This window comes from Drosophila novamexicana, unplaced genomic scaffold, assembly GCF_003285875.2.
Source record: "Drosophila novamexicana strain 15010-1031.04,08,12 unplaced genomic scaffold, DnovRS2.1 tig00000462-arrow-pilon, whole genome shotgun sequence".
Taxonomy (NCBI): domain Eukaryota; kingdom Metazoa; phylum Arthropoda; class Insecta; order Diptera; family Drosophilidae; genus Drosophila; species Drosophila novamexicana.
In genome coordinates, this window is record NW_020824806.1 from 3,528,522 (window position 1) to 3,555,944 (window position 27,423).

The window sequence follows — 27,423 nt, forward strand, 5'->3', positions numbered from 1 at the left end:
ATAACATTAAGTAAGATTTACTCAGGCACAAAACTATATTTAAACATTATTGTGTATTATTTACCTGGGCCGATTCCTCAAATAAACAACTATATATTTGCTTTGTAGCCTATATGCTATAATACAATTTAGGGGCTAGGAAATTTGCTCCGGTTGTATAAAGATAATTTGGGGCTATATTCCAAGCAAATGTGTTAAGTGTACACAGACAAAATGATTTCCATAGCGTGCACATTTGTGTGGGCATTACGAGTCGATTTTATTTTGGATACCACGCCCACATTACGTCCCTTCGCCCCTGTCGTCAGTGCACTTACAATTAAATTAACTCGCGCTCAGTCAAACTGTCTAGCTGATATTCATATGCAAAGCTAATTTGTTTAATCGAGCTAATCAAATGTTGTCGAGTTTCTGTTTGTAGCTGGGCGTTGCGTGGGGGGGAGGAGGGGCAAAGGTGTGAGCTGTCTGTCAGTTGCTGTCATTGTTGCCGTTGTTGTTGTCATTGTTGTTGTGCCTGCTAATAACAACATTGGCTTATTGAGTTTCCAATTGAGCTCTTTGCTGTGGGAGCCCTAGCAGCTGCCACCAGCTTGTGAATTGTGCCTGCCCTAACACGCAGTTAGAGCTGCAGGTACAAGCACAGGTATACACACGCACACACACACACAGACGGTTGGGCACACACTGACACATTTAGTCACAGCCATAGACTGGGCACTCGGGACAGTTGCCGCTGTTTTTTTTTTCAGTGTTTGCTCTCGTCGCGTAGTCGTAAAATGCAAATTGCATGCAATCAACGCGTTTTTCGTTTAATTATTATGAGAATTTTTTCGCTGGCACGGAACGTGCCAAGTGCCCAGGCCACGTACAACAACAACATCAACAATAACAACAACTACAGACAGGCCAGGTTGTAGCATGTGTTGTTGTTGCTGTTGTAGGCTGGCCCCTCGACTTGATCGCCCCGTCTGTGTGTGTCCGTGTGTGTAACTGTGTGTGTTGTTGGCCTTTGTGTCTGCGTTTGTTGTCCGTTGTCTGATGTCCGTTGTCTGTGCGCAGTGCTTGCCCCTTGCCCCTACATCGCCGCAACGTAACGCCCCGAGGCTGCCATTTTCAATTAAATTACCCGGCATTTTGGCGTAAATTGCCAGGCACACACACTAATAATACACTCTGAGTGTGTGTGTGTGTGTGCGAGTGTGTGCGCGTGTGGGCGCACACTTTCAGTGGGCAGTGTGAAATAAATTCCATACCTAATTAATTTGCATTATTTATGATGTACAAATGCAAACAAGCGCAGCAACAACGAGTTGAATTCCGTTTTGTAATAAGAGCGGAATAAGGGTGAGAATGCCCGTACGGTCAGTTAAATGACAGGCTTATATGCTTCATAAAGCAGTAACTGGGCCTAGTTGAATTTGTCAGCTTTGGGTGGCCCGGCTGCAAAATATGCATTTGCATACAAAGCACAACAATAATGCAGAACACAACACACACTCGAAATGTTTTGCTTTTTGGCCACGTGTTTTGCATATATTTATAAAAGCAATTTGTTTTGAATTTATTTTGCAATTAATTGAAATTTAGTAGCCATTCATTCAGTCAATCATTCGCTCATTCATTCGCTCATTCACTCACTCATTCAGTTGACAGACAGACCGCACACTTATATTTGCTGACGTCTATTTTTGTCGTGCCAAAAGACATTGAACTCAATGTGGGCGGCGGTTTATTATAAATAATGAAATTAAAAAAAAATAATAACAAAAACAAATTGTTGCTGAGCAAAACGATTTGCTTTAAATGGGAGCAATAAACAGCTAAGCATTAATTTTTTAGCCCAGCTTTTTTTTTAATTATTTTTAATTGCGCAAAACAAAGCTTCAGCCCCGCCCTAAAACGAGGATCCTTCGCTCGGCGTGCTACGTGATGCGGTTTCTTTTTTTGTTGTCTTGCGAATTTTCTTATCAATACCTGCCATATACTCAAGGGCATAGTCGGACAATAGTCAAGGGAATATCAATAAAAAAACTGTGCTGATAAGAAATTCCAATAAAAGCATCCATAAACGGATATAGTATTTTTGTATTTTTGATTAAATAAACCAGATTTTATGAATGAATGTTGATTCTGAGTTCTGGTTTTATGTTAACGAACAAAACAAACGGGTTGAACCCTCAGCAGAGTTCCTTTGTGCCAAAAAGAAAACAAAGTCTTCAATTCTTATTTAACTAAGTTTGGAACAATCCACTTTTGAACAAAGCTTTGATATCATTTCTCTAGTTTAACTTGTTCTTATGAAGGGACAAATAAATTGTCGAGGGAATACCACTAATGAAGCCCTGATTTCATTTCAATAGTTCCTTCTGAACAAAACAAATCAATTGTCGAGGGAATGCCACTAATGGAGCTCTAATTTAATTTCTATAGTCATTTTGCTGGTAATCAATAATAGTTAGAGGAATACCACTAATATAATATAATCTATTACAGGGAATGTCCCTTATACAGAAAAAATTAAAAACTGTTATTGTCGATTGAAAATCAATCAGTTCAGGGAATACCACTAATATTTCAGAGATTATCCATTTAAAAGTCCACGCTGCCATCTGCCGACTTAGTCGGCAATCAATAAGCTCTAGGATATTCACGAATATTCAATTTGAATAAAATTGTTATTTTACGCTCAACAATAATCAAATGAGAGGCAGGGAATATCACTAACATACACATTTGAGTAAATTAAAAGCTGCCATCTCGACAACAAATTGAATTACACGAGTGTCCCCGGGCGAATGTTTTGTTTCTATGGCCAGCAAAATGATGGAAAATTGAAATTAGCAATTTACTTGGCACATTAAATGCGAGGCCATAATTGAATTATGGCCTGAGAGCGGGCAAAGAAGCACACAAATACACACACACACAGTGTAAGGGGAACAAAGGACCTAATGAAATTGCGTGCTCCATTTGGCCTGGGACCAGGTGAATGTGGACAGGTGGCCTGGAGGTGTCTGTACTCGGTAAATGTTCAGCTGCAGCTCGCATACCCTTTGTTGGCGATTGCATAATCCAATTTAACAGAGACTGCAGCAGCAGCAGCAGCTTGAAGGGGGTGGGAGAAAGGGGTCGAGGGGGGGAAGGGGGAGTGGGTAACTAAGTGCTGGAGCTAGCGAGGGAATCTGCACTCATACACAATTTACAAACCACAACAGACAGTCGGACAATCGAGCCAACAATGCTTGTGTGTGTGTGTGTGTGTGTGTGTGTGTGTGTGTGTGTGTGTGTGGGTGGGTGGGCTGCTGCTGTTGGTGGGCGTGGCTGCAGCTAAAGGATTTACGAGCCATTCACAGCAGCCGCCCAGCAGCAGCAGGCAACCAACAATGAAAATTGCAAAATGCAAATGTTTCTGTTGCTGCTGCTGTTGTTGTTGTTTCTTTTGTTATTGTTGTTGTTGTTGTTGCATTTTGTGCGTTGGCAGTTGGCAGGAAACTGCTTATGTATGCATATCCATCGGGTCAAGTCAAATAAACGTAATAATAAAAGTGTAGCATAGCCGCAAGGACCATGGCAAGTTGATGGGCAAACGCTGCCAGAGCCCGCATAAAAGCCATGCATATAGATGTATATATATATATGTGTGTGTGTGTGTGAGTGTTGTTGTGGCTGTGTGTGCGCTGGATTTTCCTACTTTGTTTGCATTTGTGCTGCAACAGCAAATGCTTTGCAGTTTTTCGGCAATTTCCTTTGAAATATTGTATGCGTAATTGGTAAAACCAATTCAAACCGAAACGCACACACACACACACGTACACACACACACACACATACTGCGCACATCTAAATTCAAGCGAAATGCAAATTTTAAACAAATATCAAGCCATACCAAAGTACAAACCACATTCACGCTGATAAATTTAATTTTCGTATTCAATATATTGTTTATTTAACAATTATTATAAAATATGTAAAACTGCTTAGATAACATGCCTAAATATGCTGTTATTAAATTGTATCTATATAAATGAAATGAATTTGAATGTTGTTTCTTAAAATACAATGACAAATAAATATTTTTTATTTATTTAAATATTTATTATTTATAAATATTTATAAAATATGCAAATTGTTAACAATTCTGAAATTTTAGCTAATTATTTAGCTTTAAATTTATTATATAAATATTGTTTTGTTTATAAATGAAATTGAATGTTTCAAAATATAACAAAATAAAATATATATAACTTTTGAAATATATAAATAAATATTATAAATATTTTTAAAATTTTTATTATCAACCCAAGCTCAAGATCTTGCTTTTAAGTACCTTTAAATATGTTCTGGATATCTCTCAGAGATTTTAGAGAATATATATATATTTTAGCGAACATATATCTTATGCTTAAACTCTATCATTCTCATGCCACATCGGGTTTATATAGCTGCCATATATCAACTGCGCCAGCTTTATCTCGTCTCTCAGTCCACTATAAACCCAGTAATTTCCATGACAATGCGACTATAACAATTTTACAGCTCAACTCGACTTGGACAGCAGCCTCTGCCCTCCCCCCTCGGCTGTATCAGAGCAACCGCTCACCTGCTGCTCACAGTCCACTTAGCAGGAGCGTATCTCATTATTGTCATTATCATTATATAGAATGTATGTAGGAGCACAATGATGAGTAATTATTGTTTTTGGCATCTGATCCGCTGCCCTCCCGCCCCGCGCAGCGTCGTCATGCAACACTGAATGTGGCAACAGGGAATGGAGGGGAATTGCTGCGGGGGAAGGCACATACAGTCAAGCAGTTCGCGTGACTCGCGCACATTTGTTTTGTTTGCGGAAAGTAATTGCAAAAGTTGTTTCAATTTACCAAGTGGAGAGAGTTTCAAGCGGTCGCCTGTGGGGCAAATCGGTTTCTATACGTGTGGATTTGCATGAAAGTGGCAGCAAGAAGAAGCAGCGGCAGCAGCCGCAGCAGCAGCACATAATTGGCAGCAGCTTAATGCTTAAACTTTTTGGCCACAGCCCACAGCAAGTGGCGACCACCCAACACCCACATAAGCCAGAGATGCCAGCTGGTGGGAGGGGTGGGGTAGGTGCTTGGGAAGGCGTGGAAAGCGGAAAGGGGGATGTGCAGGCGAACAGCATCAAAAACGCATTTCGCCTCTAGGCCAAAAGTTTTTGCCAAGTTGCTAACAAAAACATAAAAGGCAACAAAATGGGCGGGGCTGCAGTTAGGGTTGCCGAGTGCTCGAGAGCTCGCGGCAGCATATACCCAAAAAAAAAATATATATATATAAAAGAAAAAGAAAGAAAAAACACTTGCCGGCTTTTTTGTGCTAGTTTCTTTGGCTGCTTTTGTTGAAATTACAAAATATTTTTTTGCAGCTTTTTCTTGAATTGCTGGGAGCTCGCGTGTGTGTGTGTGTGTGTGTGTGTGTGCTGCATTTTTATGCAGCACATCCGGCGCAAAAAGCGCATGAAATGCGAAAAAAATGGCACAACTGTTTATATTTTTTTCTCATATTTTTTTGCTGTTATTATTATTTTTTCTGGGCGCGGAGAGCAGCAAATGCAGCAGAGCGGCAGACGCGGCAGAAGCATGCGCTGCAAGTCAGGCAGTCTGCCAACGCGTTTTTGCTGCTCCTCAGTCTGTCAGACAGTCAGTTAGTCTGTCGAGGCGACAGCCCAGCAGTTGGCCAGTTAGATAGCCAGCTGTGCATGTTTTCTGGCTGGTTGCTTAGGGTGCTTCAAGCTATCAAAGACGAAAAATTGCGCTCAATTGCAGCAGAAGAAATGAATTCTAAATGATAATTTGATGGGGGGCATCAAAGCTTCAGATAAAACTCGAAAATGTGCACTACAATAATTTAATATATGTTATTTGCAGCTCTTTATTATAACATGTTATCCTTAACAGCAATTTGGAGCTGCCTAAGTATCTGTATGTTAACAACAGCTGAGCTTAACAGATTTATGTAAATGTGCCTGATAACAAATTAAAGCTGATAATATTCAATTTTACTGTTTTGAACACTTGAATGCACACGCAATCCAGCGTCATTTACCAACACTGGCAACCATTCATTTTCTTTGTTCGCTTCTCGGGACACCCTAATGTGCACCCAAAGGGGTCTGACGTTTTTTTTTTTGTTTGCACTTTGTTTTACATTTTATGTTTGCAAAGCAAAGAAATCAAAAACAAACTAAAAACTGGCAAACAGCAAGCTGCACAATATGCTAAATGTTTTATGTCAGCTTTGTACGTTGAGTGGGCATGGCTATGCCCGTCACCGCCACCCCTCCCTTTTACGGCTCAGCCCTGCTGTTACGCGCCTTTTAAAAATGTTGATGCACTTAAATTATGCAGTTGCTAAGTGATTTTAATGCCACATTTATTTGCTTTCATTTAAATGCCGAACAGTCGGTTGCGTCATTCGTTCACTTGGCGGCATTCCACTGTCAATGAAATGCAAATAACTCATTTGAGAAAAAATAAATAAATAAAATGCATTGATATGTATATCAAAGTACATATATCAAATATGCAATATGCCAATTGCAATTCATTAACAATTGTTTTCTTTCTCTCATTGCAGGTACGTACTTAATTGGATCAAGGCCCCCCGCGCCACACGCTTGTTGTAAGTAAATACGATTAATTTTGCCAGCATGCGAGCAACACAAATTAATTATGCATCGTGGCACAAATTAAATGACACAAAATTTGTGTGCAATCAAAATCTGCAGCACGTTCCATTGCACTAATTTTAGCCAAAATGAATTTTATCTATTCGAGTGCGCATTTCATATGCAATTGCAGGCTGCCTGATTTTGTGGCTTGCTGCCTAATGAGGCCCCAGAGCTCAGCCACAAATAGACAGAGAGAGAGAGAGAGGGAGAGAGAGAAGATTAAACAAAGCAGAGCGGAAGGCCAATTAAATTAGAATGTAACCAAATTGAATGAAAATGTTATGTTATTAGCTAACATATTGTCTAGAACTAACAGTGGGTATTGCCGTGGGACAAAGCAGGCAAATTAGAGCATGACAAAATGAAATGACAAGCAACAAAATCAAAATTGATTGCTTAGCTATAATCACAGTTTTAAACCTGTCAAAACATGTCATGCTTAAGAGCTAAAATCATGAATAACATGAGTAAAGCGTGTTTTTAAAGCGTTTACAGTGAACGTGGCGCTGTTAGACCAATGACTGTTGTATGTTAAACGACTTTTCAATCATGTTAAGACATATGCAACAGATGCAAATCATGTTAACTACCTAATAACATAAGTATGCTGTTGAATGAGTTTTGAGTAAATGCTACGCATGCTTATCGTTATGATAAGTTTACATTAACTTGTTCAGTTTATGTTAAGCTATTAACATGACTTATAACATGAGCATGTTATGTTACAAAGAGCTCAAGCTATTGCAAATTGTGTCTTATGTTCAACAACTTTTGTGACATGGTTAGCTAAACTTAAAAGAAATATGTTCTACACGCATTTGCTATGTTAACAAATGTTGTAAAGCTGTTAAAGCTTTGTGTATGCTCTGTTAAGTAACCATAACCTTAAAGCGAGTTGTTAGTCACATTTTGTTTAGCTGCTGTTCTTGCCGTATTTTTCAATTTAGTCATAAGTTAGTTTCAGCTTTAATGATTCTCGTCTTCGTGTCTCCTGCTATTACTCCCCCGCTCCCTTTCTCCCCATTGCTCCCTTTGCTGGAAAACTGTTGACTGCATTTCACAAGCCGCAACCAATTACTTTCCCATTCTCAATGCCATTTAAATTAACAAAGTAACAGAAAGCAATAAACAAAAATAGAAGAAAAGCGAACTTTCACCCAAACAGCAACAACAACGACAACAACAACAGCGACAGCAAATGGCAGCAAAGCATTTGGCAAATTGAAATCAAATCGATAACGAATCAAATTGAAATCTCACCACAGGCAACGGCAACAGCAATGACGGCGACGACGACGACGACCGCAAACAAATGCCAATAAAAAAAAACGTGGCCAGAGATCTTTGGGTCTATGCCATTTTCAAGAGTTGCGCCAGCAACTGGCGCTGCTCCAGAAATCTGTACCCCTCCCCCGTTCTGGCCAGCACAATGTGCCCCCGCAACCTGCACTCGCCACAGTTCAAAGCAATCCGAAAGTGCGCCAATGTATCTAAGCGATACATAATAACCAAGTCGAGCCACACGGGCAACTACTGTGCCAAGATAAAATATGATTGAATGCATTTGCCTGGCGCTGCGCTTGCTGCTGTTGCTTTCCCTGTCAGGCCCTCCTCCCCCCTCCCTTTGCCCCCTCTCAAACACTAACTCCACCTTCTGCTGCTGCTGTTGTCTGATTAACATAAATCGTGCTGCTGCTGCTGCTGCCGACTATATCTTATTTCGATTTTTGCACGGCATTTGTTTTTCAAGCGCTGATGTTGCTGTTGCTGTTGTTGTTTTTCCTCGAGTTTATGCAAAAAGCAACAGCGCAAAAAAAATTGAATTGAAATGAACAAAACAGCGCGCAAAACTGAAAGGCAGCAGCAGCAAAAAACAAAAAAAAATACTAAAATAAAATGCAAACGAAGCAGCAGGCAACAGCAACAGCAGCAGCAGCAGTTGCTGGCAGTTGAGGCCACAGCAGTCAGCCAGGAGCAACACATCAGCACCGCCTGCTGATTTTTATGTGCAATCGCCTTAACTTCAACTCTGATGTTGCTGCCGTGGCTGCTGCTGTTGGTGCTGTTGCTGCTGCCGTGGCTGTTGCTGATGAGCATGAGAATGATGTTGCTATCTGTGCCTGTCTGTAGCTGGCTGGCTCTGCTGCCTTCCTGCTTCCTGCACCGCGTGCTCGGCTGGCCATCATCTTCATTGTTGGCTCGCTTAAAATTCCAAACAGCAAATTGCAACTGCCAACAATTTCGAGGCTATCAGTGGCACAGCATCAGCATCAGACGTCGGCGGCGGCGACCAGCTCGACGCTGCTGGTGGCTGCTGTTGCTGCCGTTGCTGTTGCTGCTGTTGCTGCTGGTGGCTGCCTGGCTGCCCGAGTGCCTGCCTTGCTGCCTGGCTGCCTTCTTGCTGCTGTCAGTAATTTTATGCAAGATGCTATCGCCCAAGCACACCTCAACACGCCTCAGCATAAAACCCAAGCCAAGAGAGAGTTTGGGGGGCCAAGTGGGAGAAATGCTTGTAAGCCATTTCACTTGGTATGACAAACAGTCGCAGCGGCAACAGCAGCAACAGCATCAACAGCAGCAGCAATCGCCGCCGTCGTCTCTCGTCTTTTCAATGGAATGAAATGGAATTCAATGCCCAAGTGCACACAAGCTGAGCGGAATTACAGATGTCTTTGGCGCTTCTGGGCCCAATGGAGATGTGTATGTATGGGTGTGTGTGTTTGTGTGTGTGAGCAGTGCTTTGGCTACGTGACTTAAGAGATATTCATACATCAAGTATAATAGAGCTGTTTTAATATATATATTAAAATATATGAATCAACCCAAAAGCAATAAATAACCTGCATTAACTACAACAGCAGTTAGCTTTAAGTCTTCTTTATGCGAGCTTTAAGACTATTTCTTTTGAAGCTTTGAGCTTTAAGTTAGCCAAATTTTTGGCGTTCAACACAACTGTTTGCTTTCAGCTGACTTGAGCTTTGAGTCATCTCAATTGTAGCTTTGAGCTTTAAGTAAGCTGAAATCGTTAGCTTTCAGCAGGCATTCGCTTCACGTTAGAGCTGAAAGATATCTGAATAGTAGATTGAAGCTTTAAGTGAGCTTGCAGCTGGCATTGGCTTTAAAAGCTCCACATAATATAAAAATTAATGGAACTGCAATGAAAAGCTTTGTCAAAATGCTTTCTAGCTATGTAAGCCCATTTAGCAAACGCTTAAACAAAATGAATATGCATTTCTATGTTATCCACTTATAATATGCAAGCAGTGCTAAAAATCCTCTTAAAAATTCAATTTCTGAAGAGCTTTCAGCTTTAAGCTGCTCGAATTGTTGCCGCTTCAGAGAATTCGAGTTGCTTGCAATATAAACATAAAAGCATTTCAAGCTAAACATGAGGCACATTCTTAAAGGAAACCTTTGAACAGGCAACAAAATATTTGTGTTTGGATAGGCATTTGTTATTATTAAAAAGGTAAATCATATTAAATTGCCGGAAATATTGCAAATATTTCTCATTTCAATGGCTAGCTTTAGTTCCCATCAAACAGGCCGCGCGGCGCCCAACTCCTAAACCTACCCAACTGAGCAGGGACCCCTCGATAGCTATGCTTGACTGTTGCTGCCTCTTTTGTCTGCCTGACAGCAGCAGCAGCAATACGTGTTTAGCTTGTTGTTGTTGCTGTTGCTGTTGCTGCTGCTGCATTTATTGCCATTGTATATCACTCGGATGCCTCTCAAGTGCCAATTGTGCGCCGAATCTTCGTTTTTTTTTTCCTACCCTTCCTTTGCCGTTTAGTCAAACTAAATGCTTATTTAATATAAGCTGGAAATTTCAATGTGTATTGTGTGTGTGTGTGTGTGTGTGTGTGTGTATGTGTGCATTTCATGCAAATTAGGTTGATAATAAATAGTTGTTGCTGATGTGCTCTTTTGTATTGCTGTTGCTGTTGCTGCTATTCAAGTGTTAATTATTGTTGTCGGCAGCTTCAAAAGGCGTTGCCCAACGTTTTTGTTGATGTCGCTTATGTATTTATTAAATATTTGCGTGATGCGACGCTGACAAGGCAATGTGTCAAGTTTAATCAGAATATAGCAGCAACAACAACAATAAGAACGAACGGCAGCAACAACATTGAATGCCACAATAATAACCAACAACTTAACAACTGCAACAACAGCAACTGAGGCGCAAAAATGCTGGAAGCTAGTATAATTCACGATTTCCTGCTATAATTGAAAATATATTTCAACGAGCCAACCAGCCAGCAAGAACAAGTTGCTGCCGTGCAGCGACAGCAACAGCAACAACAACTACAGCCGCAGCAACAGCAGCAGCAGAAGGCAGTGCATTAATTATTCATGAGTTGTCGCGCTTTGGCCAGCAGCAGTGACAGGCAACAGCCACCGCAGCAGCAGCAATGGCAACAGCCACAGCAGCAGCAACAACAACAACAACAACAACAACAACGGCAGCAGCAACTCGCCAACTGGCAACATAATTATTCATACGAGCTTATCGCCAGTAAGGTAGGCAACACCATTTTAACCACAAGCGGATTATAATTATCAGCAGTTGCCATCAGGCGACCAAAGCAAGCAGCAACACACACACACACACAGCTGACAGCAGCAACATGTTGCTGGCAGCAGCAGCAGCAGCTACAATTGCAATGCTTCAGTGCTTAGTTGGCAATGATGATAATTATAATGATGATGATGACGTTGATTATAATGGCCAAGGCGCAACAGCAAATATAATTACACACGTCTACAACAGCAACAACAACAATCGAGCGAGACAGACAGCTGTTTTAATTGATGTTGATTGCTATCAGCAACATTTCGCTGCTGTTGCTGCTGTTGCTGTTGCTGCGGTTGCTGTTATTGCCTCGCATGTTGAGCTCCTCAATTGGAACTCTTTTATACGTCTGCTTTCGATTGGTTTTTCTTGACTTTTGTTTTTTGTTTTTCTTTTGTGGCTTTTAACCTCAAACACAAATGTTGCATGTCAAAGTCGCGTTAAACGATTTGCAAATTATGCATTACAAAAATGTTGCTGCTTAAATAATAACTAAATCGAAAACGAAAACGAAACAATACACACACACACACACACAAAAGCGTTGTCAAGTTGTTTGTTTGCTGTGACCCGCTGCCCCCCTCTTGCCCTTACCTCTGCCCATGGCCAACTTGACACGCCCAGCGCATTAGCTGCTGAATGTTGCATGCCTGGCTGCGCTCTCCTTGAAAAATAAAGAAATGCAAGAAATGTGTGCGGCATTGGCAACAACTTATTGTTGTTGAACATGCACTAACAATGCTTGTAAAAGGGTTAAATTTGTAGTGAAAAGCGCGAGGTGCGATAAGCACATAAGTGTTTGCCAGTGTTGTAAAGCGTATGGTTGAAATGCTTAAATCGTTAACATTTTTGCCTGCTGGCAGAATTCAACTGTCCAGCGTCCAATCATTAATCCCCAGCTTCATTAGTTGCCACAGCAGATACTTTTTCAACTGCTGCACAACACTGTTTGCTATTTCCGTTATGGCTGCTCTTTGAATCCATTTTATACGAATATTTTCGTTACGTTTTTTGCCCAAAGCCATTTGTAAATGAAGAGCGCAAAGTTTGCGTCAATTTTCGTCAAATTTCTGCGTCACAATATTTTTTTTTTTTGCAATTGTTGGCAACACGCCCATTGACCAAATATGCCTAACGGTCGTAATGCACAATAAATCTGTGTAAAGGCATTTTTCATAGCTACTTTGTGCAAAATGTGTTTTATATTTGTGTGTGTGTGTGTTTTTTTTATGTTTATGGCCAAAGCCGCTGCAGCAGTTAATTGAAATGGAAACAAGTTGTTGTTGCTGCTACTTTTATTGGCCATATACGAAGCACATGTTCATATTGCCTTTACTTTATGGCCAATTGCATTGGCTTGGGGCGCACGTTTAAGCCAGGCGCGAATAATTTGTAACTTCATAAATTTATATTTCCAACACGTGCATAAAGCTGAGTTTCTTCTGTTTCCCTTTTTTTTTTTTTTTTTTGTTAATTTGCAAATATTGCTAGTGAAGCTGTCAGCGCGACGGGCAATTAATTTATTAATACGCTAGCACACAAGCCAGCCAAAAAATTGAAATGACAACAAGTAAATGCAATAATTTACATTTTATTAAAATGACAAACGTCGACGTTGACAGGCGGCAGATAAATCATTGTGTTTGTTGCCGCAGCTTCTGTGCCACAATTTGCACAGTTCAAGCATTTTAATTTTTAATTAACATTTGAATTGTGTGGCCCTCGAGGCTAAATATTGCCAGGCAACAACAACAACAACAAGGCGCAAAGTTTAAACGCGCCCCACTCTTCCACTCGCAGTGTTGCGCACACTTCAAAACTCCAAACTCTCCACACTCCACACTCCACTTTTAAACACTGCACTTGCCTGCAGAGAGCGAGCGACAGCAGCAGGAGCAGCCATGTTTGTTTATGGCGCTCACGGCGCGTTCGAGCGAGACAGCAATATGCTGCTGCTGCCGCTGCTGCTGTTCGCTGGCTGTGGGACTCTGCGGCTGCGCTGCGCATGCAGAAAATGAAGAAGAAAATACAACAACAACAAAAAGCAACAACAACGTGCTGTGGAGTAGTTCGTACGTCGTCGTTGTTGTTGTTGTTGTGGCTGCTGCTGCTGTTGCCTTTTGCTTTTGGCTTGCCTCGCCTCTTAAATGTTTAAACGATTAAGTCGAATTTTAATTTAGCCGCAAAACATAACACGATTTTCTTCACAGGCACAGACAAACACACACACAGACACACACACACATGTACGCACACACTCACGTACACGCTTAGGCACAGTTGCACACAGCAGTTTGTTGCCGCCGGGCGCGGACTAAACTAACAGAAATGTAAAGCAGGCAATAAAGTGGCAACACGCTGACTTTTGCCATAACTAACCGAAACAGTTGGGGGCGTTGGGTGCCGCCGTCTCTTCCGTCGCCTCTCTCTCTCTCTCTCGCTCTCTCTCTCTCTCTCTCTGTGCGCCTCTAAGTGGATGAATGAATAAACGAGCTGCGAGCCATGAGCTGTGCGCTGGGCCAACTGGGCTTGGGACTTGGTCTCTTGGCCCGGCCTGGCCTGGCCTGGCCTGGCGTTTCTGAGGCTCATTAATGTTTAAAGTGTTTTATGATATGCATAATTGCTTGTACAGATAATAAAGTTTTGCTGCTCGAGTGAGCCTCCTCCGGCTCGCCCACCCCACCCACAGAGTGCTCACCCTTAGCGTGCCATTCACTTAATTAAAATGCAAATGAAATTCTTCAAATAGTTCGGATTCCAGCCAGGCGGGGCGCATGAGTGCGAGTGAGAGCGCCAGTGCATGGACAGTGGACAGTGGGCAGAGAGGCGGGCATGATGATGACATGTTTCCTTTCTGCTCCCCCCACGCACAAGCACACACTCAGACACACACATACACATGCAGGCGGCGCATGCGGAAATTTTGACTCACTGTTATTGTTCTTCCTCTTTCTCGCTTCTTCTTGCCCATTGTCTTTTGTTGCCGTTTGGAAGCGGCTACCGAGTTTACGACGCGTGAACGGCAACTCATCCGCACAAAAGAGGCGACAAAATCCACAGAGAGGGGGAAGAGCAGCAGCATTAAGCCCGAACTGGAGGGGAGCAAGCATACACACACACACACCCACACATGCAGACACACACACATGCAGACACACACACACACACACATGCAGACGCACTCTCATGCACGTTGATCTTGGGCCTCTCTTTACCTCGCGCTCTCTTCTGGGCCCTGCCTTTCATTATTGTCTTGTATTGTGTGTGTACTGAGGCACATTTCCAGTGAATTTTTCGATGATATCTTTGAATGTTAACATTCACAAAAGCGTAAAGATTGCTGCCGCTACCCCTGCCCCTGCCAGGCTTCTATTTCCCCCTCGTATATCGGGCCTTTTTTATGGCCACTTTTAGTGTCGGACTCTCGGGTCTGTCTTGCTGTTGTGGTTGTTGTTGTTGTTGTTGTCGTTGTTGTTGTACGGGTCTTTGGACCCTTTTTTCGGCATCAATGTGTCGTCGTGTCTGCCTGCGCCTGCTCATGTGTGTGTGTGTGTGTGTGTGTGTTAAGTGAAATTCTTTTGTGTCGACAAGCGAAAATAAAATTCACACAGTGCGAAACGTGTCCGATATAAAGAAACAAGAAGAAGAGCAGCAGCAGAGCAGAAAATACAAAAAAAAAAAATAAACCTCGTCGCAACACAATGGATCCGACTGGAATTGAGCTGGAACCTCCGCGTGCGATGCGATAATGCTGCGCTCTTCGCTCTCGCATCTAGCGTCTCGCTCTCTACCTGAGCCAATCTGTGCGAGCGGTCATTGAAAAAAGGTGCAAAGGCGGCGGCAGCGACAGCCAAAGCAACAACAGCAACAGCAACGGGCATTAAGTGACTGAGTGAGAACAGCAACAACAACAGCAACAACAGCAACAACAACAACAGCAACAACTGTCTACAGAATACACCCAATGACAAGCTGCTCGGCAATTTGACATAATTTATACGTCAAATTACTGCAAATTGATGCTAAATGGCTTCAAATTGAATTGACGGGCGAATGCGAGAGGCAGCGGGAGTTGAACAAAAAAAAAATAAAAAAAATAAAAATAAAAACGAAACAAAACAAAAGCAAAAATTGTATGCCAGCACAACAACATCGCCAATGTAGCGCCCGCTGCCGAGGCGAGGCGACAACAACAACAACAACAGCAACAACAACAACAACAGCTGCAGCACGTCGGCGTTTTGTGCACTCAAACGAAAACATTTTCAGTTTTCAGTGGGGCGTCATTGTTGTTGTTGTTGTTGTTGTTGTTGGCACTCCACAACGCAGACATTGGGGCGGAGGGGGGCCAAGTGCTGTGTGGGGGGATAGCACTCAGTGTTGCACACCTTTCGCCTGACTTGACGAGACTTGACTCAACTGAACTCAACTGAGCTGGTTAACTGCCTGACTCTACCTGGTTGCAACAGCAACGACAACGACAACAACAACAAAGGCAACAACCGAGCTTATCTTGACAGCAACCAGAGCGCTGCACCTCAGCACTTTGTAATGATGATTGCGCCCAGCGGCAACAGCAACAAGAGCAACATCAACAAGAGCAACAACAACAACAACAACAACTTTAACAATGGTTACAGCAACAATTGCAGCACATGAAGTTCAATTGCCAAACTATGCGAAACAAAGCGAACTTCACTAATTTGTCTTAGCCCAAAGATCAAAATACGTGCAATTCGGTTTGTTTGCCAGCAATTGCCAAACAAAACGGAATTTGAACTGAAATGTTACCAAAGGCCCGTCTTCTATGCTCTATCTAGGGACTGATAACGAAACTTGATCAAAACTTTATCGACTTTCATGCTAGTTGACAGTTTTTCTCCTCTATATAAAGGTTAATAGCATTAACTCTTATAACTTACTCAAAACTCTAAAAGCATTCATTTTGCTGACATATGTTGTCTTCTACATAAACTCCGCATCTAAAATTTAAGCATTTTCGTATAGCTAACATAACTTGATCAAAACTCTATCGATTTTAATGCTAGTTGACCGTTTCTTGTCTTCTATATAAATTCTGCATCTAAAATTAAAGCATTTTCAAAATTTTTTTTTTATATTTATTTAAGTATATCGTGACATTTGACATTTCTTGTTCTTTATATAAAGTATGCAACTCCAATTTAGGCAGTTTTTGATTTTTTATAGAGCTTAAATCATTTAATATCATATAACTATAGAAATCAAATATTTAATAATTAATTGCATTAACCTTAAACGAGATTAAACAGATGTTTTGGTCATTTTTTCTATTGAAATTCAAGAATTTTTACTCGTAAACCTGCCCAACTTTCCGGGCTTAACCAAATTTCAAACTCGTATTATTCAATTATAACTTTTCATTAGATATATCTTTTCGCTCTGAACTTGTGCTGCAGATTGATTTGATGCTCATTTATTTTCTGTTTAAGTTAAAATTTATGCCAGTCCTTAACCTTAACCTTTTCTTTTGCTTAACATGAATTGATTGCAACTTGACCGCATTTTCTGGTTTATACTTGAATATTTATTAAATAGTCAATGCATTTTTCATTGTACACTTTTTATTAGCACATTAAATTGTTAAATCTGGCAGCGACATTATCAGACAAAACTAAATCTTTATATTTTCTCTACTCTCTTTGCAGGTACGTATATTTTTATGGCACTTCGACAACGACAACGAGTTGAGGCAGAAAAAGAAAAGACAACTCAATTGTCTGCTTCCCAGTGGCCACTCGACGCCGCCTTTCACACCTTTTCTACACCCACTCCCACACCCACACACACACACACACACCCACACACACATTCACACACACACAGCTGCAGTTGGCAAAGAGGTAAAAGGAAAATCAATTTTCAGCCAGAAAGCGCACGCGAGTACAAAAAAAAATAAAAGAAAGAAGGAAAGCAATGAAATGTGCCTGGCCATAAAATGCAACTGTCAACGAAAAACTTTGTTGTTGCTTGCCAATTTGTTGTTGTTGCTGTTGCTGCTGTTGCTGTTTTTGTTGTTGCTGTTGGTGCAACATGAAAATGGCTTGCAGCTTGCCGCGCTGGCAAAATATTGAATTCAATTTAAAGCGCAAGCGGCGTACATAAATCTCCACCATGTGCAGAGAGTAGAAAGGCAGGAACAGCTAAAGGCACAGACCCCAACTAAGTGAAAGAGTCGCAAATGCGGCCAAAAGCTGAAGGGGGACCCCAAAGATTATGGTCCACGGCTCAGCCAGGCTTGGCTCATTGCCGCGATTACACTCGAGACGAGAGGGAGGCAGGGCCTGTTGTTGCCTGCTGCCGCAAATTGTTGCCCTTCCCCAGATGCTGCATGGCAAAATTATATACCAAAAAAAAAAAACAAAAGAAAACTGTCGACACTTGAAATTGTGCAAAACGAGGCGCACAAAATGAATGAAAATTAATTTCAATTAAATAAAGCTTAAGTGGAATGGTATATTAATGGATTTACGCGCAGCTTCCCTGCCAAGCATTAAGATCTGCTCACGCTAAAAACTGCTTGCGAATTATAAGCGTTTGGGCCAGGCACATTTGCTGGGCAGGCAGTTTCATGCTTCTTTTTTGCATTAGCATGATATCGTTCGACTTTTATTATATCATTATGATAGGCTACAAATAGCGTCGAATGCCTCTGCCCAAACCTTTTAGCCAAATTAATTGCCAATGGCATTTGGCCAGACAGCTGCAAAGTCTGCTTTATGAACGCCCATCATAAATTAACGTGGAATATTTTGCGTGACGTTGGCAAAAAACCAAAAAAAAAAAAAAAAAAAAAGAAACCTTGTCGCACTTTGATTACTTGCTGTGTTGCCCCAAAAGTGGGGTAGCGCGGGGCGGCTATGCAAATCTTGACTAGTAGCTGCCGCCGCGGCAACTAAATGAACATTGCGATTGCCCCTGTGGCTGCCCCTGCGCCAGTGCCTGTGCCTTCAGCTCGGAAATTGTTTAACTTCATCAGGCGAGGCAAAGATGTGGCAACAAGAGCTGAATGTATTATATATCTAGCCTATGTGTGTCTGTGTTCGTGTGTGTGTGTGTATGTGTGGCAAGTCTGTTGCTGGCATCGTATCTGCCCGGCAGTTACTTTACCTCTACAGTGCCTCATTCTTCTCTGGCTTTTGTGCCCTCTACTGCAACATAAAACCAAAAGTATGCTGCAGCTAAAAGGCCCCGAGGACAACAGACCAAAGTACTTGAACAGCGCGCTGAGGTTGCAAAAGATTCAGTAGAGTGGGGCGAGAAACGGGCGCGGGCTGCCAGAAACAAGCAAAAATACTCTAGAGACAGTTTTAACTGAGAGTTTGCCAGTGCCTAAGTTTTTATCATATAAAAGTGTTAAAGTCTTGAATTAAAGACTAAGATTTTGTTAGGCAATTAACATTTTTATTGAAGTAACTTCAAATGTTGTCAATTTCACAGCAAAGGCAACAAATTATGTAAATAACATGCTGTTAAATTGGCGCTGTTAATAACTGACAGTTGCTTACCATGGAACACGAACTATTTTCAAACCTTTTTTAAGTAAATACTTTGCACATATAGAGCTATATATTTACATAACAGCTTCTTAACATAGCACTAAGATGTACAGTGATACAGTTTTTATCGCTGTTAACTAGATGTTGTTACAGAAACTGGCGCATATCTTTGATAACAGCTGCTTTACATACTCTGCTCAGGTAAAGCCTCAGCTGTTGCCCTTTTCGTAGCGCTGTTTATAAAAGCACGCCCCAACTACTTAAAAGTTGTTTCTAAAAACACAAACTAAATTCCATATACCCCATTTCATGGAACTTTTTTATGCAGAGTATGCGAATGTCTTGTCCCAAGACAAACTGAAGTGATTTGCATTATTTGCTGTTGTGGTCGGGGCTGCCGCATTTATTGCTGTTACGGTAATCTGAAACAAACACAACTCAAATTGAAATGTAGAAAGTTATGAATGTGAAGATAAACATAATTTGGGCACAGCCCAGCACACACAATTTGGCTGTAAATAATTAAAGACCACAGAGACCCAGAGGTCTGATCAAAACCAGCTATCGAATATGAATGGAATAAGCAATCGATAAATCGAATTAAGAAGCTGCTGCACACATTACAACAACTTCAAGCCTAACATTGCTTTTTTTGGGGCGTAACCAAAAGTCGTAGAAATTTGTGTTAATTGCTGTCAAGTGACAATTGAACGATCTCTCATGCATGTGAGTGCATGCAATGCAGGTAAATGACTTGATTGCAATGATTATGCCCGATGCTGCTGCTGCTGCTGCTGCTGTTGCTGTTGCTGGAACTGCAACTGCAACTGCGACCGGAGTCCGCACTTGATTAATTGACGCCCCGACAGCCAACAGCAGCGGCAGGCGGCAAGCGGCAGGCGGCAAGCGGCAGGCGGCGCAACGACTGACGCTTGATTGACTCGAACGTGGCCCGGAGCCGGGGTCTGGGCCATTCGAACCTTTTGCAGCTAAAAGTTAACAAGTTTTTGCCGTTCCACTTGACTGCAAAATGCAGCGAATGAAGACGCAAACGGCAACGCAATCCAATAGAGAGACCAGAGACCATGGACTGGAGACCAGAGAGCATGACTCTTGGGCACAGCTTCGCTTCTCTTGGCCGGGGCCATGCCAAATGCGGCGCACAGTGTTTTATTTTTGGTGTGTGTGTGTGTGTGTGTGTGTGTGTGTGTGTGTTTGTGTGTTGATGGCTAGCCAGGCCTTTATCTAGTTGAGTCCATCTAGGCGAAGCTGTTCGTCTGTCCACAACTGTCCGACACAGACAACAACGACGAGGACGACGACGACGGCCAAGCGTTTGCCTTCCTATCAGCCATGTCTATCTGAGCTGTGGCACTCGCTCTGGCTGCCTCTCTCTCTCTCCTTCTCTCTCCCTCTTTCTCTCTCTCTCTCTCTCTCTCTCTCTCAATGTTGCTCTATGCTCGTATATTTGTCCATTGAAGCATGCAATTGATTGCTGCAACAACAACAAAAGCAACAACAACTAGTCAGCCCGGCTTCCATCTCTGGGTTTTGAGTCTGTGCCCGCTGCGCTTTAATTGCCTTTTCATTGCGGGCCGTCGGCCGTTTGGACATTGGTTTTGGCCAAATACCCTGGACCCCGGCCCCTGTCCGGCTCCGGTCTCGATCTCGGTCCCGGTCTAGGCATCGTCAACAGACTGATGGCCCGCCAGCCAGGCGGACTGTGTAATTTGTGGTTGTTGTTCTCAGTTAATGCATTACATGAATTTTAACAAGCTTTGCAGTCTGCCTCCCCCTTCCCCCTCCTCCACCACACGCACTCTGTTGTTTATTTGAGCCGCATCGTTATTGTCTGATATGCAAAGCTCTTTGCTCTCCAAATTGATTTTATTTGCAAATACGCAACAGTGTTGCAAACTGTTGTGTCAGTGTGCAGTGTTGTTAAAGTCGTTGCTGTCAATAATTACATGTCTTTGTTTTGTGCAACAAAGAGTTGTGGAAATCTAATGAAGGGCTTTAATATTGAATGCAATCCTTGTAGTTGTGCACTATAATTTTCGACCAGAGGACGCTTTGGAAGCTAAATGATATATCTGGTATATATGTTACCTATATCCAGACAATTATATATAGTTAACATTGCAAAGCAACACATAATCATAATAATTCATATGGTTTAACAGTTTTGTATACCAATTAAATTGTTAGCTGGCCAATTATTCTATACGCCACAACAATTATGGGCACTTGTTCAACACTGTCACAGTTACAAGTCTTCTCCCAACACTAACTGGCCGAATCAGAAATTCTGTCAAACTGTTACTCGCTGTCGTATAACTAGTTTTTCATTTATATTTGACACATGCCAACACGTTTGCATTCAGCGCACACACTTCGTTGCCTATAAACCCACCCCGCGCTCCCCGTCATGCTCCTCTTACTGCCCCTTTGCTGCTGTTGCGGTGTTAGCCAAACTAATTGGCTGCGTTTTTGGTTAATTAGCGCAGTTTCGACTGCCACTAGGCAACGTTTCCGTTGACGTTGCCGTTGCCGTAGCCGTTGCCATTGCTATCGTCGTTTTGGAGCACTGAAATCTCGCACACGCGGTTTTATTGCCACTCAAATTGGCAGGCGAAAACTTTAGCAGCGGCAACAATTTTGTCTGCATTAAAGCGTTGTAATTATTTTATGCCAGATAACAATTTGATATTGTCAGGCGCTGTAAAATGTGTCCATGTTCGCTGCTAACTTGGCCAATGCACTGCTGCCAGGGGCGGCAACTGCAACTGCAATAGCGACTGTCACTGCCACTGCACATGCGTGTCTATGCAAATTGTCCAAATGCAACCAGGCCACATTAGACTGAACCTCGACAGACAAAAAATGTGTGCCTGAAGTGCGAAGGCAAGCAAGAAAGTCAACATGGAGCCCAGTGTTGATAAGCGAGGTATAAGTGCTGTCATTTTCTGTTAATGTGGCCATTGTCTAAAACGTGACCAGTGTTGGTAAATGCTGTAGACGTAACTTCTGCTTTGAGCTCCACGCTAGCAAGTGTTGCAAAGTAAAATAACTGAATATGACGAGCAGTGTTGGTAAAAGTAGCTTACTGATTGGTTAATTTTTAGTCAATGTGACCATGGAAGATAGTTTGAGGCAATAGAAAAGTGAAAAAGTGTTGCTGATGTTGCTTTAAGCAAAGCTGGTGAGCTGCATAAAGCATAAGCATAAAAAACAGATTTGATAAAGGTAGATGAAAATAGAGCTCAAAGTCACCATGCCGGACATATATAAATCATCTTAAAGCAAACTCACAGCTCATTAAAACCGAACTAATTCAAATTCCAAACGTTTTTGGCCCACTCTAATGCCGCGCCAAACAGTAAAACGGCATTCTCCATGCGCTCATATGAATAACAGCGCATGCAGCAAACACTGTGGCGACTGCCAATGTGCCTGTCAACAACTGACAGCCGCAGCGGGCTGTAGCAACAACAACAACAACAGCAGCAACAACAAGACGCAACAAACTCAACTTAGTAGCAGCAACTGCAGGAACTGCAACAACTGCAGCTCGAACAGCAGCAGCAACTGGGTCCTCGTCATCGCTTTAACAATTTGCAATAAATTAGCCAGCGACTGCGTCGAGTTTTCACTTGAAATGCGATTCGAATTGCATTTGCACGGCGACATTTTGTCAGACTTTTCTTGTTTATTTTCCTGCTGTATACATACATATATTTTTTAGCTTTACCGTTACCCAGTTTTCGCCACACATAGTCGCAATTTAAGCGTCTGTCTGACAGTTAACACTTTTTACCACAACTATTTCGAGCATGTCTTGACAATTTCACACTCGATCTAACCGTTGAAGTTGCTTACAACTGGCGGCAACAGCTGCTGCAAACTAATTTCTTTACCTGGCTGCCACATTTTTTGCCTGGCCCTTTCACACAGGTAGCCTGACGTTGGCAATTCTTCACGAAACTCACCTGGTGGAATGTGCCACAATTGCGCACAGCAGGCGATTCGTCACGCCCGCAAATAAATCCTTTGAGCTGATCCAAAAGGATGCTAAATTAGTGGAAACTAGGAGCTTTATTCCTGTTGCTTTTGCATCTAAATATTGGCCTCTTTTATTTACCAAACTACTAATTTTCAATTAACTTTTCACTTGACTTCACCTTTTTCTCTCAATCAAAGACATTTTGTTTCGTGCTTAACTTGGCTATCAACTCAATGCTCCAGTCCAGCACGCCGGTCATCCTGAATATGATCTTGTAATAGCCCTCGGATGCTATTTCGGGCATACCCTCGCCACTGATCACACACTTCCCCAGTTTGTAGATGCTTCTGGGCCAGGGATCAACGGTGTCGGGCTGTGGTAGATTCGAGCAGTGGCCGAGATTTTTAAAAGTTATGTCTTTGTAGTAGAAAGCGGTATACTTTTTATACGACTGCTTTGGTATAGACCACGGCAGTAGAACATATTCATCGGGGTTGCCCGAAGTGCTGCGATAGGACACAGCCTCCAACTGTGAGCATATCAGACTAATTTTTGAGAACACATTTTGATATTGTCACCCACAGTTGTGGTCTCATCCGTATCGTAGTTCCAATCCAATGTGGCCGTTATGGCATATTTCCGGGAGCCACGCGTTCCGTTATTGCCACAATATTCATTTTCCTTGGATCCGACGTTTGGACCTTAAAAGACAGCGGCTTGTACTCCCAGTTCCGCTATCATTGACATTCTCCTGTTTGTACTTTGCTTTGATAGGACTTGTTAACAAGCGTTCAATGTCCGCATGACAGTCGGGTTAATTGTATACAAATTTCATGTTAACTATTTGTTAACAACATTGACAAAGAAGACGAGGAAGTTTTGTTGGTTGTTATAATTAAATATAAAATTATAATATTTTGTTTGCATAGAAATGTAAATATATATATATGTTCATGCACATATAATTATGTTACTATATAAAATTTGTATAATTTTATAATAATTCACAAAGTAAAAGCCTATACATATTTATCCATATATTTATATGAGGAACGAGAACAGAGCTCCAGTCAATCGTGCTGGCAACTGTAGAATTAACCTTACTGTTGACCTCGAGCGCGTTCTCGGGCACATGAAGGTGCGGGACCAGAAGTAGTTCCAGCTCGAACGTCTTCTTAGGCCAGGTATTTGCATTGACCAGCTGCGGTAGTTGGGGCCAGGATATGAGAAGCGCCTGTAACAGCCCATTGCGATCGTCCGAGATATGTTCCTCAGATAATAGCCCTGGCACTGAGCTGGATACGTTGTATAATATTCGCCGCAGCCCAGGTTCTCTATTTGCGCCACAAGATTCAGTTTAGCCGGATTCGTAGTTCGAAATGCCACCAACGTGGACTCGTAGCCGTAATCCCAGTTGCACTGCCAAAATAATAATTATCAAATAATAATTTGTTCGCCATAAATCAGACTCTCCGCTTACATAGCTCGCACAGCCATTCAGCAACAGCACAAATGTGACTATACTTGCAGAAGCGGACATCAACGAATGGCTAAACATTTTCAACATTGAACTAAATACCAGACTATTCGTGCCTTATATAGGGTAGGTCAGGGCATCAGTTAAGCTCTGTATACTAGATAGCGTATAGTTCATATCGATCTTTGCAATTGTTTTAACATGTTTTTTCAACAAGTGCCAAGCGCAATTTGTGCATGACAGCCATCAGATTGGGCTAATTGTCAGCTATATAATTGCGAATTCATTTTAATAACCGGTAGTTCATTAAAATATGAATGGGCGGGTAAATTGTACTTGTGAATTCCCAATGTCATAAATATACTATATATATATATATAGACGCCTGATCATGTCAACAGCGGGTAGAGTGAGTAGTTCATTTCAATATGTATTCGGTAACTTTCAGTTTTACTGACTCTTAAAATCCACAAAGCGTTTATACCATGAGTTTTTTGACATAGAAGCTTTACCTTCCGAAAGTCAGCTACCTACAAACTCTTTTAAGTCGACTTTATTTTTATTTAAAATACATAAGAATTTACATTGAATATAGCTCAAATTCAGAGAACTATATTATTTACTTTATTAAGAATAATTGTAAACATATTACATAAATAATTAACCCATCATATTACTCTTTGAGATGACCTTAACCACAAGCTCAAAGCCCCACTCGACTTCGCCGGTAACGCTGAATAATATCTTGTAGTAGCCCTCGGGCGCGACTTCGGGCATGCCCTCGCCCGTGAGCACACATTTGACCAGCTTGAGTGTCATTTTGGGAAAGGGTGTCTCAGTGCCGGGCTTTGGCAGATTCGAGCAGGCGCCAAAATTGCCATAGATCACATCCTTGTAATAGTCCTTGATATAATCCTGAAATGGTTGCTTTGGTATGGACCAGGGCATCAGTTGATAGTCATTGCTGCTGCCCGTTTGGCTGCGATAGGCTATGGCCTCTATCTGCGAGAGTGTATACGCTTATTAATCCGATCTATAAGCAATCGATTCCGTAATACCACCCACCATTGTGGTCTCGTCGAATTGGTACTTAATTCCAAATGTGGCTGTTATGTATTTTTCGCGTCGTTCGCGTGCAATTTCGGTCTCAATGGTCAGTTTTGATGCATCCGATGTGCGGCCATTTATGGACAATGGCTCGTAATCCCACTGGCGCTGCATGAGATGAACAGGATATTATAATCCTTGCTATCCTTGAACCTTAACAAACCTTGGCGCTGCAGCTGGCACAGAGCCAAACTATCGCAATAATCCCTGTAAAAGTCCAATGCGAATACATTGTCGATGTGGTCTGCCTCTCCCACATTATTCTGGCCTTATATAGCACAGGTCACTGCATCAGATTGGGTCAAATGCACATAGCTTGTTGCTGTAGATCGATCCAAAAGTATTTGGCAATTACTAGAGTATCCACATGTGCCCCCAATAACGAACATGACATTCAAATCTGATTAGTTCATTGCATGTCAACTACTCTATCGCTTAATTATTATCATAATAATTCGTATTATAATGATAAATTTTTTTATTGTTTGCCCAACAATCCATTTTATATATTTATACCCTGAACCCATTAAAAATGGGTATAAGGGTATATTGTATTTGTGTAAAATCCAAATATATGTAACAGGCAGAAGTAAGCATCTCCGACCCCATAAAGTATATATATTCTTGATCAGCATCAATAGCCGAGTCGATCTAGTCCGTCTGTCCGTCCGTCCTTCCGTCCGTATGTATGAACGCAAGGATCTCAGAACCTATAAAAGCTAGAGACTTGAAATTTCAGATGTAGATGCTCCTAGTTCCCGCGAGTTTGTTTCCGATAATCGATAACTTCTTCCGTTTCCAAGCAATCGATAAAAATCGATATCGATATCCTGTTTTTTCGGCAATTTTGGTAAATAATAAGAGCTAGAGTCACCAAACTTGACATATAGCTTCCAAAATAGAATATATATATATATATATATATTCAAAAAAATTGAAAGAACTTTCAAATTGCAGAGCCTTTGTATATTAAATATAACTTGTGTTTTCTTGGAACCACTCGGATAGATACGGATAGATACTGTTAAAACTAACCTAATTCTTTTGATAAAGTACTCAATATTAATTTTTTTATGCCATGACCTTTCGATTCTCTTTGGGCTTAACCAATTAAGTCATAATCCGTGGTAAGCTTTGCAATAACTGTTAAGCCAGCCTCGACTGGTCCGCTGATTTCGAAGTTGACCTTGTAGTAGCCCTCGGGCAGAACTTCGGGCAATCCATCACCAGTCACAGTGCACTTATCGAAAATGTAGGTGCCTTTGGGCCAGGGGTATGCATTCTCCGGCTTGGCCAAATTCGAGCAGTGCTCCAGATTCTTGTAGATAATGTCCTTGTAATACGATTCGACAATGCTTTTAAATGTCTGCTTCGGTATGTCGAAGGGCAAAAGCTTGTAATCGTCCTCGTTCCCCGAATAGCTGCGATAAATCGTAGCCTCCACCTGGTGGATAAATAGCAATCGCATTTACACTACATTATATTTAGAAGAGCTCTTTCATATTGGAGCACCCACCATAGTCGCATCGTCCATATCGTAATTTACTACCATTTTGCCCGTATAAGCGTATTCCCTGCGTCCGATGCGTTCAATCTTTGCCTCAACTTGCACTTTCGATGCATCCGCCGATCTGACATCTATAGAGATTGGTTCGTAATTCCAATTACGCTGCAAACGGGATCAGTTGGATCCTTTTCTGTATTTAACGCTGCATCGCTTACCCTGGCAGCACCGCCATCAACGAGCAATAGAAGCAATATCCCAGCCACGGAGAGCGAAAGCAGCAGACCCGTATACATTTTCGATGGGGTTTGATTATGGTTGAATCTGCAGTCAGATTATTTATATATGCTGATTTTGTCATGTGTCCCATTCGTTTTGTGGGTTGTGGCCATTAAGCTTGACAGCAATTAAAATTATAAACACATGCCCGGCCTGACAATCAGATCTAATCATATCAACGTATCCACTATTTCTACTATTATTTTTGTTAATATCCAATGATAAGAATAATTCTTAAT

The 27,423-nt window shown here is 41.8% G+C and overlaps 4 protein-coding genes across 4 annotated transcripts; all 4 read right to left on the minus strand.

Moving 5' to 3' along the window:
* Positions 1–22,907: 22,907 nt before the first annotated feature.
* On the minus strand, positions 22,908–23,621 carry LOC115760707. Its single transcript, XM_030702175.1, has 3 exons — positions 23,603–23,621; positions 23,400–23,518; positions 22,908–23,346 (listed from the first exon to the last, which is right to left on the minus strand). The coding sequence occupies exons 1-3, from the start codon at positions 23,619–23,621 to the stop codon at positions 23,005–23,007; spliced, it is 480 nt and encodes a 159-aa protein (XP_030558035.1). The 3' UTR covers positions 22,908–23,004.
* A 227-nt stretch (positions 23,622–23,848) lies between these two features.
* LOC115761019 lies at positions 23,849–24,362 on the minus strand. The gene is made up of 2 exons (XM_030702633.1): positions 24,298–24,362; positions 23,849–24,236 (listed from the first exon to the last, which is right to left on the minus strand). Exons 1-2 carry the CDS (start codon positions 24,355–24,357, stop codon positions 23,859–23,861), a joined length of 438 nt encoding a protein of 145 aa, XP_030558493.1. The 5' UTR covers positions 24,358–24,362; the 3' UTR covers positions 23,849–23,858.
* A 569-nt stretch (positions 24,363–24,931) lies between these two features.
* Positions 24,932–25,660, minus strand: LOC115760708. Its single transcript, XM_030702176.1, has 3 exons — positions 25,565–25,660; positions 25,360–25,509; positions 24,932–25,296 (listed from the first exon to the last, which is right to left on the minus strand). Exons 1-3 carry the CDS (start codon positions 25,658–25,660, stop codon positions 24,955–24,957), a joined length of 588 nt encoding a protein of 195 aa, XP_030558036.1. The 3' UTR covers positions 24,932–24,954.
* Positions 25,661–26,373: 713 nt separating this feature from the next.
* LOC115760709 lies at positions 26,374–27,201 on the minus strand. Its single transcript, XM_030702177.1, has 3 exons — positions 27,124–27,201; positions 26,918–27,070; positions 26,374–26,845 (listed from the first exon to the last, which is right to left on the minus strand). The coding sequence occupies exons 1-3, from the start codon at positions 27,199–27,201 to the stop codon at positions 26,504–26,506; spliced, it is 573 nt and encodes a 190-aa protein (XP_030558037.1). The 3' UTR covers positions 26,374–26,503.
* Between the last annotated feature and the right edge of the window lie 222 nt (positions 27,202–27,423).

Bases quoted from the DNA above. Each gene is read 5' to 3' on its own strand.
- LOC115760709 (XM_030702177.1), bottom strand. From the start codon at position 27,201: ATGTATACGGGTCTGCTGCTTTCGCTCTCCGTGGCTGGGATATTGCTT. The intron at 27,071-27,123 runs GTAAGCGATGCA...TCCCGTTTGCAG, and splicing joins TTGATGGCGGTGCTGCCAGG to CGTAATTGGAATTACGAACC. The intron at 26,846-26,917 runs GTGGGTGCTCCA...TTTATCCACCAG, and splicing joins ATATGGACGATGCGACTATG to GTGGAGGCTACGATTTATCG.
- LOC115760708 (XM_030702176.1), bottom strand. From the start codon at position 25,660: ATGTGGGAGAGGCAGACCACATCGACAATGTATTCGCATTGGACTTTT. The intron at 25,510-25,564 runs GTTTGTTAAGGT...CATCTCATGCAG, and splicing joins GTGCCAGCTGCAGCGCCAAG to CGCCAGTGGGATTACGAGCC. The intron at 25,297-25,359 runs GTGGGTGGTATT...ACACTCTCGCAG, and splicing joins AATTCGACGAGACCACAATG to ATAGAGGCCATAGCCTATCG.
- LOC115761019 (XM_030702633.1), bottom strand. From the start codon at position 24,357: ATGTCCGCTTCTGCAAGTATAGTCACATTTGTGCTGTTGCTGAATGGC. The intron at 24,237-24,297 runs GTAAGCGGAGAG...TTATTTTGGCAG, and splicing joins TGAATGGCTGTGCGAGCTAT to TGCAACTGGGATTACGGCTA.
- LOC115760707 (XM_030702175.1), bottom strand. The intron at 23,347-23,399 runs GTGGGTGACAAT...ATATGCTCACAG, and splicing joins ATACGGATGAGACCACAACT to TTGGAGGCTGTGTCCTATCG.